General features: G+C 35.9%; 1 protein-coding gene across 1 annotated transcript in view; it reads right to left on the bottom strand.

Moving 5' to 3' along the window:
* LPGAT1 (lysophosphatidylglycerol acyltransferase 1) overlaps positions 1 to 15,238 on the bottom strand; it is a 76,556-nt gene that overhangs the window by 36,768 nt on the left and 24,550 nt on the right. The window contains exon 3 of the mRNA XM_081823201.1: positions 1,715 to 1,952. Within this exon, the coding sequence (XP_081679327.1) occupies positions 1,715 to 1,952 (238 nt within the window). The remainder of the gene's footprint in view (positions 1 to 1,714; positions 1,953 to 15,238) is intronic.

Genomic DNA, 15,238 nt, shown 5'->3' with positions numbered 1-15,238 from the left:
ACATATTAGGCAGGAGGGAGAGATTATGATGCTTCCAGCTTTATATTTCTCAATTACTCCTTTATGAAAGAAGACAAAAAAATTCCTCAAGATTTCAAATTATTCACTAATATCAGATCATAATAAAAATGTTTAGTATAACTCATCTGAAAATAAAAACAAAATTACTCTGGACAGAAAAATGAACCTAAGTCATACTAACAGAAATCTTTTTACAAAAGCAAACAAATAAGACAAATTTTCTTTTGTCCACATAATTGGTGAATTTCAGATTACCTAATATTCTAGTTAATACAGTTATCATCCATGCCAAACTTGGGTGAGAGTGATTAAGTTAGGCATATTTATACTGACCATTGTAATCATTCTTTGAATTCAAAAACCAATTAAAGACGCTGTAAACCCTCAGAAAAATCACTATGAATGTAATGACCATATCAGTAAGAATAAAAATGTTAATTGGGGATTCTCTTTGATGAAAACTAAATAAACTAGGCTTTACAAAATTTTAACATCATCACAAGTAATAAATATTATTATAAGTGCAAATACATTTATACAGTGATACTCTTTTAACAGTTCAAGATTCTGAATATAAGAAAGGATTGAATTTATTCCACATTCCAGCAAGATTATGCCTCTGCTTTTCAGATAAACATGAAAAACAGATTCTACAATAGTCAAGCATATTTTACTTTACTCTCACTTCATTTTCTGACCCCTCACCCTGACCTACTGAATCAAAATCTCTAGGAACTAAACATACCAGGTTTAGTTTGCTTTGGTGTTCTGGCCAAGACTGTTTCACTAAGGAAGAAGGCCCTTGCTTCACCACTCTAACTAGGCCAAGTTTATGTCCTTTCCCTTCTACAAAGTTTTCTATACCTGTCATACATGGGCAGCTCACCCTCCACTAAATACCTTTCACTTTGCAATTAAGTACTGTTCACTATACTTTCCTTCCATCAATGCTGGACTGTTAGCTCCTTTGAGAGGACAGTGTCTTACAGGATGGTGTTCAATCCTTACAGTCACTGACCATGAATATGAAGCACTTAATAAACATCTATGGGTTTGTTTCTTTACTATTACGATAAATACTAACTCCATTAATTTATACACTTTCTATTTAGTTTTCTATGAACACAACCTCTTTAAGTTCTAAGGTGATAATTCTTTTAATGCTAATTTATTACTTATTACTTTAATGTTAATTTATAATATAAATTTATTATATAAATTCAAAACTGAATTTATTTTAAACCCACCCAGTTGATAGATGTATTTTAGTTACCAATAGAAGCCATGTAAAACCAACGGTTCATACGTAGCCTAGTAACACTTAATAAAATGGGCCTAATATCTTTCCTTTCAATTTGCTTTATAAAGGAAATCCAAAATATTTACGTTTTTTTTTTTCTTCTGGCTAAAGAGCCCCAAGATCATCTAATTCACTGACCAACTAGACTCTTCTACCTTAAACAATACTGCTTTTTGTGTCTGTATTTTTCAAACTAGTAACCCACCAATTCACCTCAAGACAGCCCCCAATCTGAACATCTTAACTCTGATTTTGCCTCAATTACTTTTTTAAATAGCTCTATGGAGATATCATCCACATTATTTTCCAGTTACTTTTTTGAAAGTCTCCACATTCCTGTCCTGGAGCTGGAATTATACTTAGAATTATGTATATATATATTTTAATTTTTCTCAATTTTCAGGAAAAGTAGAGATATTAAAGTTTACGTTCCAAACCGTAGTATGATACTTGAATAGATTCTTCGTTAACCTCCCCCTCCTGCTGTCTACATCTGCCTTCAGGATGCTTACCAGTCCTTTGTCCTGGAGACACATCATCAGAGTGCATACATCTCCTGTTGCCTGATGATTGACCAACATTACTGCTTCATCTTGTGAAACTGCTTTAATATCGTCCCCCCATTCCATCACTGGAAGAATAAAAAAGCTGTCACTTTAGAGATTTTACATTATAGAAACCTTATATTAGACAAACTGGTGTACATGATAGATCACTTAACTAAAACTCTGAAAGTCTAAACTAAGTTAACTTCCAATAAGTATCAGGCTGTCGATATAATATTGTATAAAGCCCCCAAATATCCATTAAAATGTAAAAATGGTCATCCTTTGATCGAGAAGTTCTACTTCTTAGAATTTATCCTGCAGAAACATTTGTCCAAATAGGCAAAGATAGATGCATAAAGGATATTTATTGGAACTTAAATATTCACCAATAGGGGAGTAGATAAGAAAGTTATGCTATAATGGAAGAGTATAAATCCACTGAAAGAACAGACAGTATCTCTATACACTAATGCAAAAAGGACTTATCAAGGAAATAAAGCAAATCACAAAACAATATATATAGTGTGATTCCACCTTTTTAAAGAAGGAATAAAATTTATGTCATTTAATACAATAAAAAAAGTCTAGGGGAATGAATTCTGAACTATTGATATTGATCATGATTAGGACAAGGTTTCCAGAGCCCCTCAAATTCTACCTTATAATAAAATGTGAAAACATTTCAAATATATGCAAGTATTTTCACTTTTAAATAAGAAAACTAATAAAGATGTTACACTTATTAAGAACCTCCAGACGAAAAGTCATTGTACCAGAACCTGTATGTACACTCTAAGGAAAACACTGGTATCTCCATGTAGTTATGCCTCATTTTACAGTAAATCTACTTCACAGAAAAAAGATAATTGAGCATCAGTTTTGAACATCAGGATTCTACAAGACAAAGGTTCCAGGGTTCCTCAAATGTCTGACATGAATTATGAGAGGCTGATTATACATTAGTATTCACTCCTCTCATGCATGGCTAAAGGCAAAGAAGTCAACCCGCCTGCCTGTAAGAGTTCTGGATGGAATAGGCATGGGGAGATGTGGAGCTCACCTGCTCTGCCTCCTCCAGCCTCCCTCCTTCTCCAGCCACCCTCCACTGTCCCCCCAACATAGTGGAGCTCCTCATAAGAGTTCATGTGAGAAAACGGGTCTGCTAATTGTTTCTTTCTGTTAAAACCCATTTAAGCGAGGTATCTATTTATTGATTTTAAAGACCTTAAAATTTGTATTAAGGAAATTTTCAGCTGGGCTAAACCTAGTCTTAAGTTGTGGGACCGCTTTGCAAAGTGAGGTATTCTAATCATTACCAACACTCAAATGTTATTACCAACACTCAAATAGCTTATACTGTATGGGAAAATTTTTATTTTAGTTTTTTTAAATGAATGCAGCATAAAACTACACTAAAGGGATGTCAAATAATCCTTAAGGAATAGAGGTAGAACACTGGGAGAGAACCCAGCCCAGCCCCTTGAAAAAGGCAGCAGCACCAACTTTCCTTCCAGTGGCCTTTCCTTCCCCAAGTTCCCAGCTCAGCTCAGCTGACAAGCTAACTACTGAAACATATTTAAACAGCTGCTGTATCATACACTGCTGTGGGGAGTATGAATTGGTACAATTTGGGAAGTCAATCTGGCAATATATCAAAACTGAGAAATGCAGAAATCTTTTTATCCAGAAATTCTACTTCTAGGAGTTCAACTTACAGATATACTTATTTATGTGCAGACTGACACATATGCAAAACTAGTTATCACAGCCTTATTTGTAAGAGCAAAGAGGAAGGGGCGCCTGGGTGGCACAGTTGGTTAAGTGACCGACTCTTGGTTTTGGCTCCAGTCATGATCTCATGGTCTTGAGGTCAAGCCCTGTGTCAGGCTCTAGGCCCAGCTTGGAGTCTGCTTAAGATCCTGTCTCCCTTTCACTCTGTCCCTCCCTCCCTTTCGTGCTCTTTCTCTCTAAAACAAATAAATAAATCTTTAAAAAAAAAAGGAGGAAAGAGGAAAACAACTCAAAAGGGAGACTAGCTCAAATTCATAGAAATTGAAAAACAATGATGGTTTCCAGGAGGAGGAAATGGGAAGGTGCTATTCAATTAGTAGAGAGTTTCAGTTTTGCAAGATGAAAAAGTTCTGGAGATTGGTTACACAATAATGTGAATATACTTAACAATGCTGAACTGTACACTTAAAAATGGTTAAGATGAGGGATGCCTGGGTGGCTCAGTCAGTTGAGTGATTGACTTTGGTTTCAGCTCAGGTCACAATCGCATGGGTTGTGGGAACAAGCGCCCCCCGCCCCGCCGCCCTGTGGGGCTCCATGCTGCTTGAGATTCTCTCTCTCCCTCTTCCTTTGCCCCTCCCCTGTTCATGTGTGCTCTCTCTCAAATTTTTAAAAAATCTTTAAAAAAATGGTTAGGATGATAAGTTTTGTGTTATGTATATTTCATCACAATTAAGAATTAAAAAGGGAGACTAATTAAATTATATCTATGTAAAGGAATATTATGTAATCATATCATTTGTATACCAGTATGGAACAATATACTATAAGTAACAACAGCAAAATGCAGAATAGTGTGTCAGGGATGCCACCAGTTGGGTTTTAAAAATGATGGAGGGAGGGGCACCTGGGTGACTCAGTCGGTTAAGCATCCGACTCTTGATTTCCGCTCAGATCAATATCTCAGGGTCATGAGATCTTGATTTCAGCTCAGATCAAGATCTCAGGCTCATGAGATCGAGCCCCACTTCAGGCTTGCACTGGGCACTGGGCGTGGAGCCTGCTTAAGATTCCCTCCTTCCCAGGGTGCCTGGGTGGCTGAGTCGATTAAGTGGCTACCTTCAGCTCAGGTCATAATCCTGGGGTCCTGGGATCGAGCCCCGAATCGGGCTTCCCTGCTCATCAGGGAGTCTGCTTCTCCCTATGCCCCTCCACTCACTCACGTGTGCTCTCTCTCTCAAATAAAATCTTAAAAAAAAGATTCTCTCCCTTCCTCTCCCTCTGCCCCTCCCCCCACCCCACGCATACCGTCTCTTTCTCAAAAAATATAATAAAGTAAAAAGAATGGAGGTGGATATATTTGCTAAATAAAAATTCCCCCATCATGCCTCTGTTGACAATCCTTCAACAGAGACAGAAAGACACACACACACACACACACACACACACTATTCTTTCATTAATTCATTCCTCATTCAGTAAGCCAGCACCAGGCACTGTTAGGTGTTGTGGATATAAAATGAAAAAATCAGTTGCATTTCTATACACTAAAAATGAGACAGAAGAAAGAGAAATTAAGGAGTCGATCCCATTTACAACTGTACCAAAAACCATAAGATACCTACGAATAAACCTAACCAAAGAAGCAAAGGATCTGTACTCAGAAAACTATAGAACACTCATGAAAGAAATTGAGGAAGACACAAAGAAATGGAAAAACATTCCATGCTCATGGACTGGAAGAACAAATATTAAATGTCTATGCTACCTAGAGCAATCTATACATTCAATGCAATCCCTATCAAAATACCATCAATTTTTTTCTTCCACAGAGCTGGAACAAATAATCCTAAAATTTGTATGGAAACAGAAAGACCCCGAATAGCCAGAGGACTGTTAAAAAGGAAAACCAAAGCTGGTGGCATCACAATCCAGACTTCAAGCTCTATTACAAAGCTGTCATCATCAAGACAGTATGGTACTGGCACAAAAACAGACACATAGATCAATGGAACAGAATAGAGAGCCCAGAAATGGACCCTCAACTCTATGGTCAACTAATCTTTGACAAAGCAGGAAAGAATGTCCAATGGAAAAAAGACAGTCTCTTCAACAAATGGTGCTGGGAAAATTGGACAGCCACATGCAGAAGAATGAAACCGGACCATTTCCTTACACCATACACAGAAATAGACTCAAAATAGATGAAAGACCTAACTGTGAGACAGGAATCCATCAAAATCCTAGAGGAGAACACAGGCAGCAACCTCTGTGACCTTGGCCGCAGCAACTTCTTGCTAGACACGTCTCCAAAGGCAAGGGAAAAAAGACAAAAATGAACTATTGTGACTTCATCAAGATAAAAAGCTTTTACACAGCAAAGGAAACAGTTGACAAAACCAAAAGACAATCCACAGAATGGGAGAAAATATTTGCAAATGTCTTATCAGATAAAGGGCTAGTATCCAAAATCTAAAAACTTATCAAACTCAACACCCAAAGAACAAATAACCCAATCAAGAAATGGGCAGATGACATGGGCAGACAGGTCTCCAAAGAAGACATAGAGATGGCCAACAGACACATGAAAAAGTGCTCAACATCACTTGGCATCAGGGAAATACAAATCAAAACCTCAATGAGATACCACCTCACACCAGTCAGAATGGCTAAAATTAACAAGTCAGGAAACGACAGATGTTGACAAGGATGCGGAGAAAGGGGAACCCTCCTACACTGTTGGTGGGAATGCAAGCTGGTGTAGCCACTCTGGAAAACAGTATGGAGGTTCCTCAAGAAGTTAAAAATAGAGCTACCCTATGACCCAGCAATTGCACTACTGGGCATTTACCCCAAAGATATAAATGTAGTGATCCAAAGGGCACCTGAACCCCAATGTTTATAGCAGCAATGTCCACAACAGCCAAACTATGGAGGGAGTCTAGATGTCCACTGACAGATAAATGGATAAAGAAGATGTGGTATATATACATTACTCACTCATCAAAAAAATGAAATCTTGCCATTTGCAACAACATGGATGGAACTAGAGGGTATTATGCTAAGCGAAATAAGTTAATCAGAGAAAGACAATTATCATATGATCTCACTCATATGTGGAATTTAAGAAACAAAAGAGAGGAGCATAGGGGAAAAGAGGAAAAAATAAAACAAAACGAAATCAGAGAGGGAGACAAACGATAAGAGACTCTTAATCATAGGAAACAAACTGAGGATTGCTGGGGGGATAGGGTAACTGGGAGATGGACATTAAGGAGGGCACGTGATGTAATGAGCACGGGGTATTATATAAGATTGATGAATCACTGACCTCTACTTCTGAAACTAATAATACATTATATGTTAATTAATTGAATTTAAATTTAAAAAAGGGAAAAAAGGAAAATAAAATAAAAAGATCAAAAGTATTATTCTAATAGCAGTTAAAACATTCAAAAGTCTAGGTTGGTTCTATAAATATTGAGCTATTAAGAGGTAATGTGGAAAGTCTTCTGGCTCCACATCTATATAAACAGAGGTTTCATAACCAAATATTCCTCTAATGCAATTTCTGCCACATGAATGGAAAATGCTAGATACCTAAGTCTATGCAGTGGGAAAGCAGGTAAGTGAATATAACTGCAAATAAGTTTTTTTTACATAAAATGTATCCTACCTATTTGCTTTATACAGGGTAGATAAATCCAGTGTGATGGCTTAAATCTCTTAGATTGAATTTAGAACCTTCTGAAATGGTTTGAATAGTGTCCCCCCCCGCCACCAAATTTACATCCATCCAAAATCTGTAAATGGGACCTTCTTGAAAACAGGGTCTCTGCAGAGATAATCAATTTAAGATGAGGTCTTACTGGATTAGGGTGGGCCCTACATCCAAGCCCAATATCACGGATGTCCTTTAGGAAGAGGGAAACGTGGACAGAGAGATTCACAGGGAGAATGCCATGGGACAACAGAGGTGGGAACTGGAGTGATAGGTCTATAAGCCAAGGACTGAGGACAACCACCAGAAGCAGCAAGAGGCAAAGAAGTATCCTCCCCTAGAGCTTTCAGAGAGAGAATGGCCATGCCCATACCTTGATTTTAGACTTCAAACCTCCAGAACTATGAGAGAATAAACTTTTCTTGTTTGAAGCCACCCTGTTTGTGGTACTCTGTTATATTACAGCAGCCCCCTGAAACTCTTATACCCCACCCACCTCAACTTTCCCCATCCCTTTTCTCTCTTTCCTATTCTATTCCCCCTGAAATTATAGTTTTTTTCTGATCAAATATAGGAAAAGAATGGCACTGTACTTTAAACATCTAGAACATTTTAATAGACATCTGATGTTATGTATTATAAATGGCTCTTAGTATTCATTTCTATAATCCTTTCAGGGTATAATCACTAAGAGTTAATTCAATATATATTTTATCTCTCAGCTGTAACTTAGCCAAAATTTATTTTCAAACTAAGTGTCAATTTACTAAGACTCACATGGCATACTGAATCAAACAAGTGAAGGTAGCTCAATCAAATTTTTATTAAAAAATTATCCTGATGTAGCAATAAAGTCATGTTGAATTTTGTAAAATCTCAATTTTATTCAATAAATTTAGTTTCCAATATTTATGGTATTCTTTCATGATACTTTTACCATACCACTACATTCTTCAAAAATCACTGTTAGAAAGTTATATGACAGGGGCGCCTGGGTGGCTCAGCTGGTTAAGCAACTGCCTTCGGCTCAGGTCATGATCCTGGAGTCCCGGGGTCGAGTCCCGCGTCAGGCTCCCTGCTCAGCGAGGAGCCTGCTTCTCCCTCTGACCCTCCCCCCTCTCATGTACTCTCTCTCATTCTTGCTCTCTCAAATAAATAAATAAATCTTTAAAAAAAAAAAAGTCATATGACAAACAAAATTAGGATAAAAATGCTTGTAGAGAAAAAGCATTTATCTTATGTATGAAGTAGCTATGTTCCTCAGTTCATACCTTGCTTTCCCAGAACCTATTAAGTGTAACAATGGAGCCAATATCTCAACCAAGGAATAGAATTATTTGCATGTTAAAGAACAGAAGCTCTGGATGCCTGCCAGTTCTTACACTGTACTGGATTGGAGAACAAATATATTAATACACTGTTCTATGAAATGAATTCTCAAAAAAGAACTAGGTCAGGTCCACTATTTCCAAAGAGAATGAAGGACAACTGAATAAAATCTGGAAGAAAACTTCTCTGGTTCTCACTGAATTTTTAAAGTTCTTGTTAAAAACCAAAGCCAAAGATTATCACCTACCACACATACACACACACACACACACACACACACACACACACATCTCTCTAACATATCACCAATAACCTCCCCCAAAAGTTATAGACTAGTATTGATCAAGACAGTTCACATCTCAAAGAGAAAATAAAAGCAGTATGAATCCATCAGAAATTCCTTAAAAACAGTGACGATAAGGCCATTATACTGACTCACAAAACAGAATTAAGTGGGGAAGGAAGGTTGCTTAATACATGACCACAAGAGCTCACCTTTCTAAGTTCAAAAAAAATTATGCCTGAAAGTTCATGCCACAAACTGTTTTACCATTCAATGCTTCATTTTTCTTATTTATGAAATATGGATATTATTAATGCCACTCAAATATAAAGTGAAAATGAATGTTATATAATTGATAGAAACACAGAAGTCCTGGGTAACTGGATTACATGGCAGTTGAAGTCACTTTTGGAATCACTATTAAAGAGTCATATTTCTACTGTGTCATGTAAGGTCAGGTATTCTAAGATGAATAGTCAAGATTAAAGAGTGACCCCTCCCCACCAAAAAAAGTGAAAGAATTTCACATACCTCAAGAACTGTGGCTATTAATAGCCCATATTGGAGGCAGACTGGGTCCATCCAAAGTTAGGTCCATCCAAAGTTAGCAGAGCAAATGGGGCAAGATAGAAAGGGACTAAGGATATGAATTAAAGGTGGCCATGAGAAAGCAGGTACTGATTAATGGAGGGGAAGCTGGCTGGTGAGGAAGAACTAAGCAAGGGGGAGATTAACTAAAAGAAGCTGGAGAGAGGGCTACTCTAATAGAGATACTCGATCCATCCCCTACCTCCACTGTTAACCCATCCTATTCAAACTCCCAGAAGCAGGGCCCAGACATTTAGGAAAAGCTCCCTATTCCACTTCTAGGTATTTATCTGAAGAAAAGAAAAACACTAACTGGAAAAGACATGTGACCTCCATGTTCACTGCAGCAGTTTATACATTAGCCAAGATATGGAAACAACCTGTGCTCATCAATGAATGAATGGATAAAGAAAACACAAACACATACACACACACACACACACACACACACACAAACATGGAGGAATATTATTCAGCCATAAAAAAAAGAGTGAAGCCTTGCCATTTGCAACAATATGGATAGACCTTGAGGGTTTTATGCTAAGTAAAATAAGTCAGAGAAAGACAAATACTGTACGATCTTTTTTATATGTGCAATCTTTTTAAAAAGCAAGCAAACAAATGCCAAGCTCATAGACACAGAAAACAGATTGGTGGTTGCCAGAGGGCTGTAGGAGTGGGGAGGGTGAATGGGTGAACTGTTTTTGTTTGTTTTGTTTTTTAGTTTAAATAAATTGTCAAATTTTTTTTAAAAAAGCATAGTCATGTGTTATTACCAGATACCCCAAAAAAGCCCTTAATGTGAAAGATAGAAAATAGAAAAATAAAGGACCTGGAGGAAACAAACACATGAAAAAGAAAACTTCAAAAGGGACCAGCATTAATATACTGAGTTAAGAGATGATGATGATGATGGCAATATAACCATGAGATAAGAACAAGATGCTTAAAAAAAAAAAAAAAGGAACATTTAGAGAAGAAAAAGGAACTGTTGGAAATCACCATGTTAGCAAAAATAAAAATCTTTTTTTTTTTTAAATATTTTATTTATTTATCAGAGAGCGAGAGAGAGAGAACACAAGCGGGGGAACAGCAAGCAGAGGGAGAGGGAGAAGCAGGCTCTCTGCTGAGCAGGGAGCACCGATGCGGGACTCGATCCCAGGACCCCGGGATCATGACCTGAGCCGAAGGCAGCCGCTTAACCGACTGAGCCACCCAGGCACCCCAGCAAAAATAAAAATCTTAATAGAAAGATTGGGAGATAAAGTTGGGGAAATCTTCTGGAAAGTAGATAAATAGTTGAAAAACAGGAGAGAAAAGATTTGAACATGAGAGGGCCATTCCACAAAGTCTAACATCCAAATAATAGAAGTTCCAGAAAAAAGAACAGAGGAAAAGAAATCAAAGAAATAATTAACATCTAAGGATGTAAATTTCCAGATTGACAAGGAACATCCAATAACCAGTACAGTGGATGAAAATACCCACACCAAGGCATACATACTCACAAAGTTTCAGAACAATGCAGCCAAAGAGAAGATGCTACAAATGTTCAGAAAGAAAAAAATAGGAAACAAAGGTAAGGAATCAGATTGGCTTTGGACAATAGCTACAGAAAGTTAAAAAATGGCAGAGTTATGGTTTCAAAATCCTGAAAAGGAACTATTTCCAACCTGGAATTCTCTACCCAAACTATTCATCAGGTGTGACAGTAGAAAAAATATTTTCAGGTGTGCAACATCTCAAAAAACAAACCTCTTGTTTGCAGGAAGCTGGATATGTGCTTGCCAATAAGGGGATAAACCAAGAAAGAGAAAACTATGATATAAGAAACTGGGAATGCAAATCTAGAGACAGGCAAAGGGAATTCCCAGGATGACAGGAAAGGGAGGTCCCAGGATGTGAGCTGCACACTAGACATACTGGATAACCAGTCCAAATTGGAGTAAGTTAGGGGTTTTCCAGAGAGACTGTCCAGAAAGATGAAATTGACAGATTGGCATCTGAATGACTTGAGAACTCTAAAACTGACAAGAAGTTTGGGGTTGAATTAGTGATCATTTCAGAGAAAAGTAAGCAAAGGAAAAACAAAACAAAAAACAAAAAACAAAATTTACTAACTCTAGGGAAAACACTGTGTAGGAAAGTAAAAGTAAACGTAATTTTAGTATATGGCTCAGCTATGAACAAATTATATATTCATAATTTAAAAAATCTCTGAATATTGATATAATAAAATTCAAATACAACCTAGACAGATTACTTTTTAAGGTATTACTTAAAAATAGGATGAAGGTTAACTTTTTTAAAGATGTATAATTTCTGAATATTAAAATAATGTATGTAATTCTAGTGAATTAAAATACTACTAAACAACCCATAGAAGAAAATCACCCAAAATTCCACTATCCAGAGATAAGAAGACACCATTAAAAGTTTTGTAGTAAACCTTCCAATGATTTTTCTATGTGTATAAAGAAATTTTCAAGCCAAAAAGGGATGATACTTAACATATTGTGTTATACCATTTGAAATTTAATATATCATATAAAATTGTTATCATCAAATATGCTTCTACCTTATTTTTAATGCTATAATACTTTATTACATGTAAGTCCTATAGCTTAGTTAATTCCCTAAAGCTGGGTACTGGCTATTTATACAGAAAGTGCTAGACAAATAAGTACACAAAGCAAAGAACTATGGGGTTTCTGATCTAAAAACTATGGTAACTTTCTTAAAACAAAGAGTAAAAACGTTTCTATTTACAAATGTTAAGTTACCAAAACAAGTAAGTTAAAAGCACAAAAATGTATTTATGGAAGTAATGGAACTGCTGTATATCTTGATTGTGATGCTGGTTATGTAACTGCATATGTCTGTCAAAAACTCATGGACTATAAACTACAAGGGGTAAATTTTACTGTATGCAAATTATACCACAATAAACCTGACTGAAAAACACATGCACAAATAACTTTTTAATATGTTCTTTGAGTCAGTGAATAAACTCACAGAAATCTAAAAACTTTGATGGATGTAAATAAGTTCTAAATGGATAACAGAGTTCCAAAGATTCAAAAGAGCAGAAACCAATGAAATCTTAGATAAAATAGAAAACAAAGAAAATCAATGAAACCAAAAGAAGCTCTTTAAGAAAGTCAATACAATTTATAAACCTCTAGCAAAACTAACCAAAAAAACACCCCAAATTATCAATGTCAGGAATGAAAGGACATCACTACACATATCACAAAGATTAAAAAAATTAAAGGTATATTATGAGCAATTTTATTACAAACATAAATTTGACAATTTGAGTGAAAGGACCAATTTCTTGAAAACCACAAACTAACAAACTCATCAAAGATTAAATAAATAACCTGAATAGTATATAACTCTATTAAGGAAATTGATTATATAGTCAAAAATTTCCAGCCCAGGTGGTATCACTGGCATATTCGACTAAACATTTAGAAAGAGAACACCAATTTTAAACAATCTCTTCTAGAAAACAGAAGAGAATACTTTCAAGTTTATTTTTTATTTTATGAGACCAGCATTACTCTGATATCAAAACCAGAAAAATACAAAAGAAAACTACAGATTAATATCCATTAAAATCCTCAACAAATATTAGCAAGTGGACTCCAACAGTATACACCACAACCAAGTAAGAGTTATCACAGGAATGCAAGGTTGGTTCAATATTACGAATCAATCAACATAATCCATGTTAACAGTCTAAATAAGAAAAACCATGTGATCATATTGCTATGGTCTGAACAGTTGTGTTCCCCTAAAATCCGTATGTTGAAATCCTAACCCTCAAAGGTGATACTTAGTCAATGGGGTCTTTGGGAGGTAATTAGGTCATGAGGGTGTGGCCCTCATGAGTGGGATTAGTGTTCTCATAAAAGAGATCCGCCAGAGTTCCCCAGCCCATTCCACCATATGAGGGCACAGTGAGAAGGCCAAGAAAGATGGAGAGAGCCCTCACTAGAAGGTGACCATGCTGGCAACTTGATCTTGGACCTCCCACTCTCCAGAACTATAAGTAATAAATTTTTGTTGTTTGTAAGCCACCTAACTTGTGATATTTTGTTATAGCAGCCTGAATGGACTAAGACATTCTAATTGATGCACAAAAATATTTAACAAATTTCAATATCCATTCATAATAAAAAAACTCTTAGTAAACTAAGAATAGAAAGGAACTTCTTCAATGTAACAAAGTGTTTCTACACAAAACCTATAGCTAACAAAATATTTAGTAGTAATTATATATTAATGCCTCCCCCATAAGATTCAGAACAGGGCAAGGATATCAAATTTCCTCTTTCTTATTTCACAATATTCCAGAAGTTCAATAATGCAAGGGAAAAAAAGTCATACAGGTTGGAAAGGGAGCTACAACTGTTCATATTCCAATGGCATGAATATCTATGTAGACTATCCCAACTAATCTACAAAAAGCTTTCATTATTGAAGGGGCATATGCACCCTGATTTTTATAGAGCATTAGCAACAATAGCCAAAATATGGAAAGAGCCCAAATGTCCATCAACTGATGAAGAGATAAAGAAGATGTGGTGTATATATACATATACGATGGAATATTACTCAGCCATCAAAGAGAGTGAAATTCTGGCATCCAATGACGTGGATGGAACTAGAGTGTATTATGCTAAGTAAAATAAGTCAGTCAGAGAAAGACAAATACCATATGATTTCACTCCTATGTGGAATTTAAGAAACAAAACAGATGAACATATGGGAAGAAAAAAAAAGAAAGAGGAAAGCAAAGCATAAGAGACTCTTAACTATTGAGAACAGACTAAAGGTTGATGGAGGGAGGTGGGTGGACGATGGGCTAAATGGGTGATGAGTATTAAGGAGGGCACTTGCTATGATGAACACTGGGTGTTATATGTAAGTGATGAATCACTAAATTCTACTCCTGAAACCAATATGACACTATATGTTAACTAACTAGAATTTAAATAAAAATTTGAAACAAAACAAAAAAACTCTCATTATTAATGTGAGTTTAATAAAGTTGAAGGATATAAAGTCAACACATAAAATATCAATCTTTTTTTATACTAGAAATGAACAAGAGGAAATCAAAAAAATGTTTAAATCCTATTTATAATAGTTCAAAAAATACTCAGCTATAAATATAAAACACATAGATGGGATCCGTATGCTAAAAACTCTAAAACATTGATGGAAGAGATCACAGAAGGCCAAAATGAAATGAGCATCATGTTTGTGGACCGAAAGATTCAACATAGTAAAGAGCTAATCCTCCCACAAATTAATCTACAAATATAATGTAATTCCAATCAAAATTCCAGGAAGAATTTTTCAGATACAGATAATAGATTCTAAAATTTGTAAAGAAAGGCCAACAAACTAGAATAGCCAAAATAACTTTGAAAAAGAAGAATAAAGTTGGAGGAATCACACTACTCGATTTTAAAACTCACTATAAAGCTACAGTAATCAAAATGGTGTGGTGCTGGTGAAAGACAGACACAAAGATCCACAGGACAGAAAAGAGGGGCTAAAAATAGACCACACAAATATGGCTAAGTGAGTTTTGACAAAGGTGCAAAGTCAATCTCATGGAGGAAAACAAAATAGTCTTTTCAACAAACAAAATTACAAAAATATGAAATCTCAACCCATACTTTATAGGACAAATTCAAAAT

The sequence above is a fragment of the Leptonychotes weddellii genome, chromosome 6, assembly GCF_054177405.1.
Source record: "Leptonychotes weddellii isolate Sample4059 chromosome 6, ASM5417740v2, whole genome shotgun sequence".
Lineage (NCBI taxonomy): Eukaryota > Metazoa > Chordata > Mammalia > Carnivora > Phocidae > Leptonychotes > Leptonychotes weddellii.
Note: the sequence above shows the minus strand (reverse complement) of the source record. Positions and strands in the feature narration are given on the sequence as shown.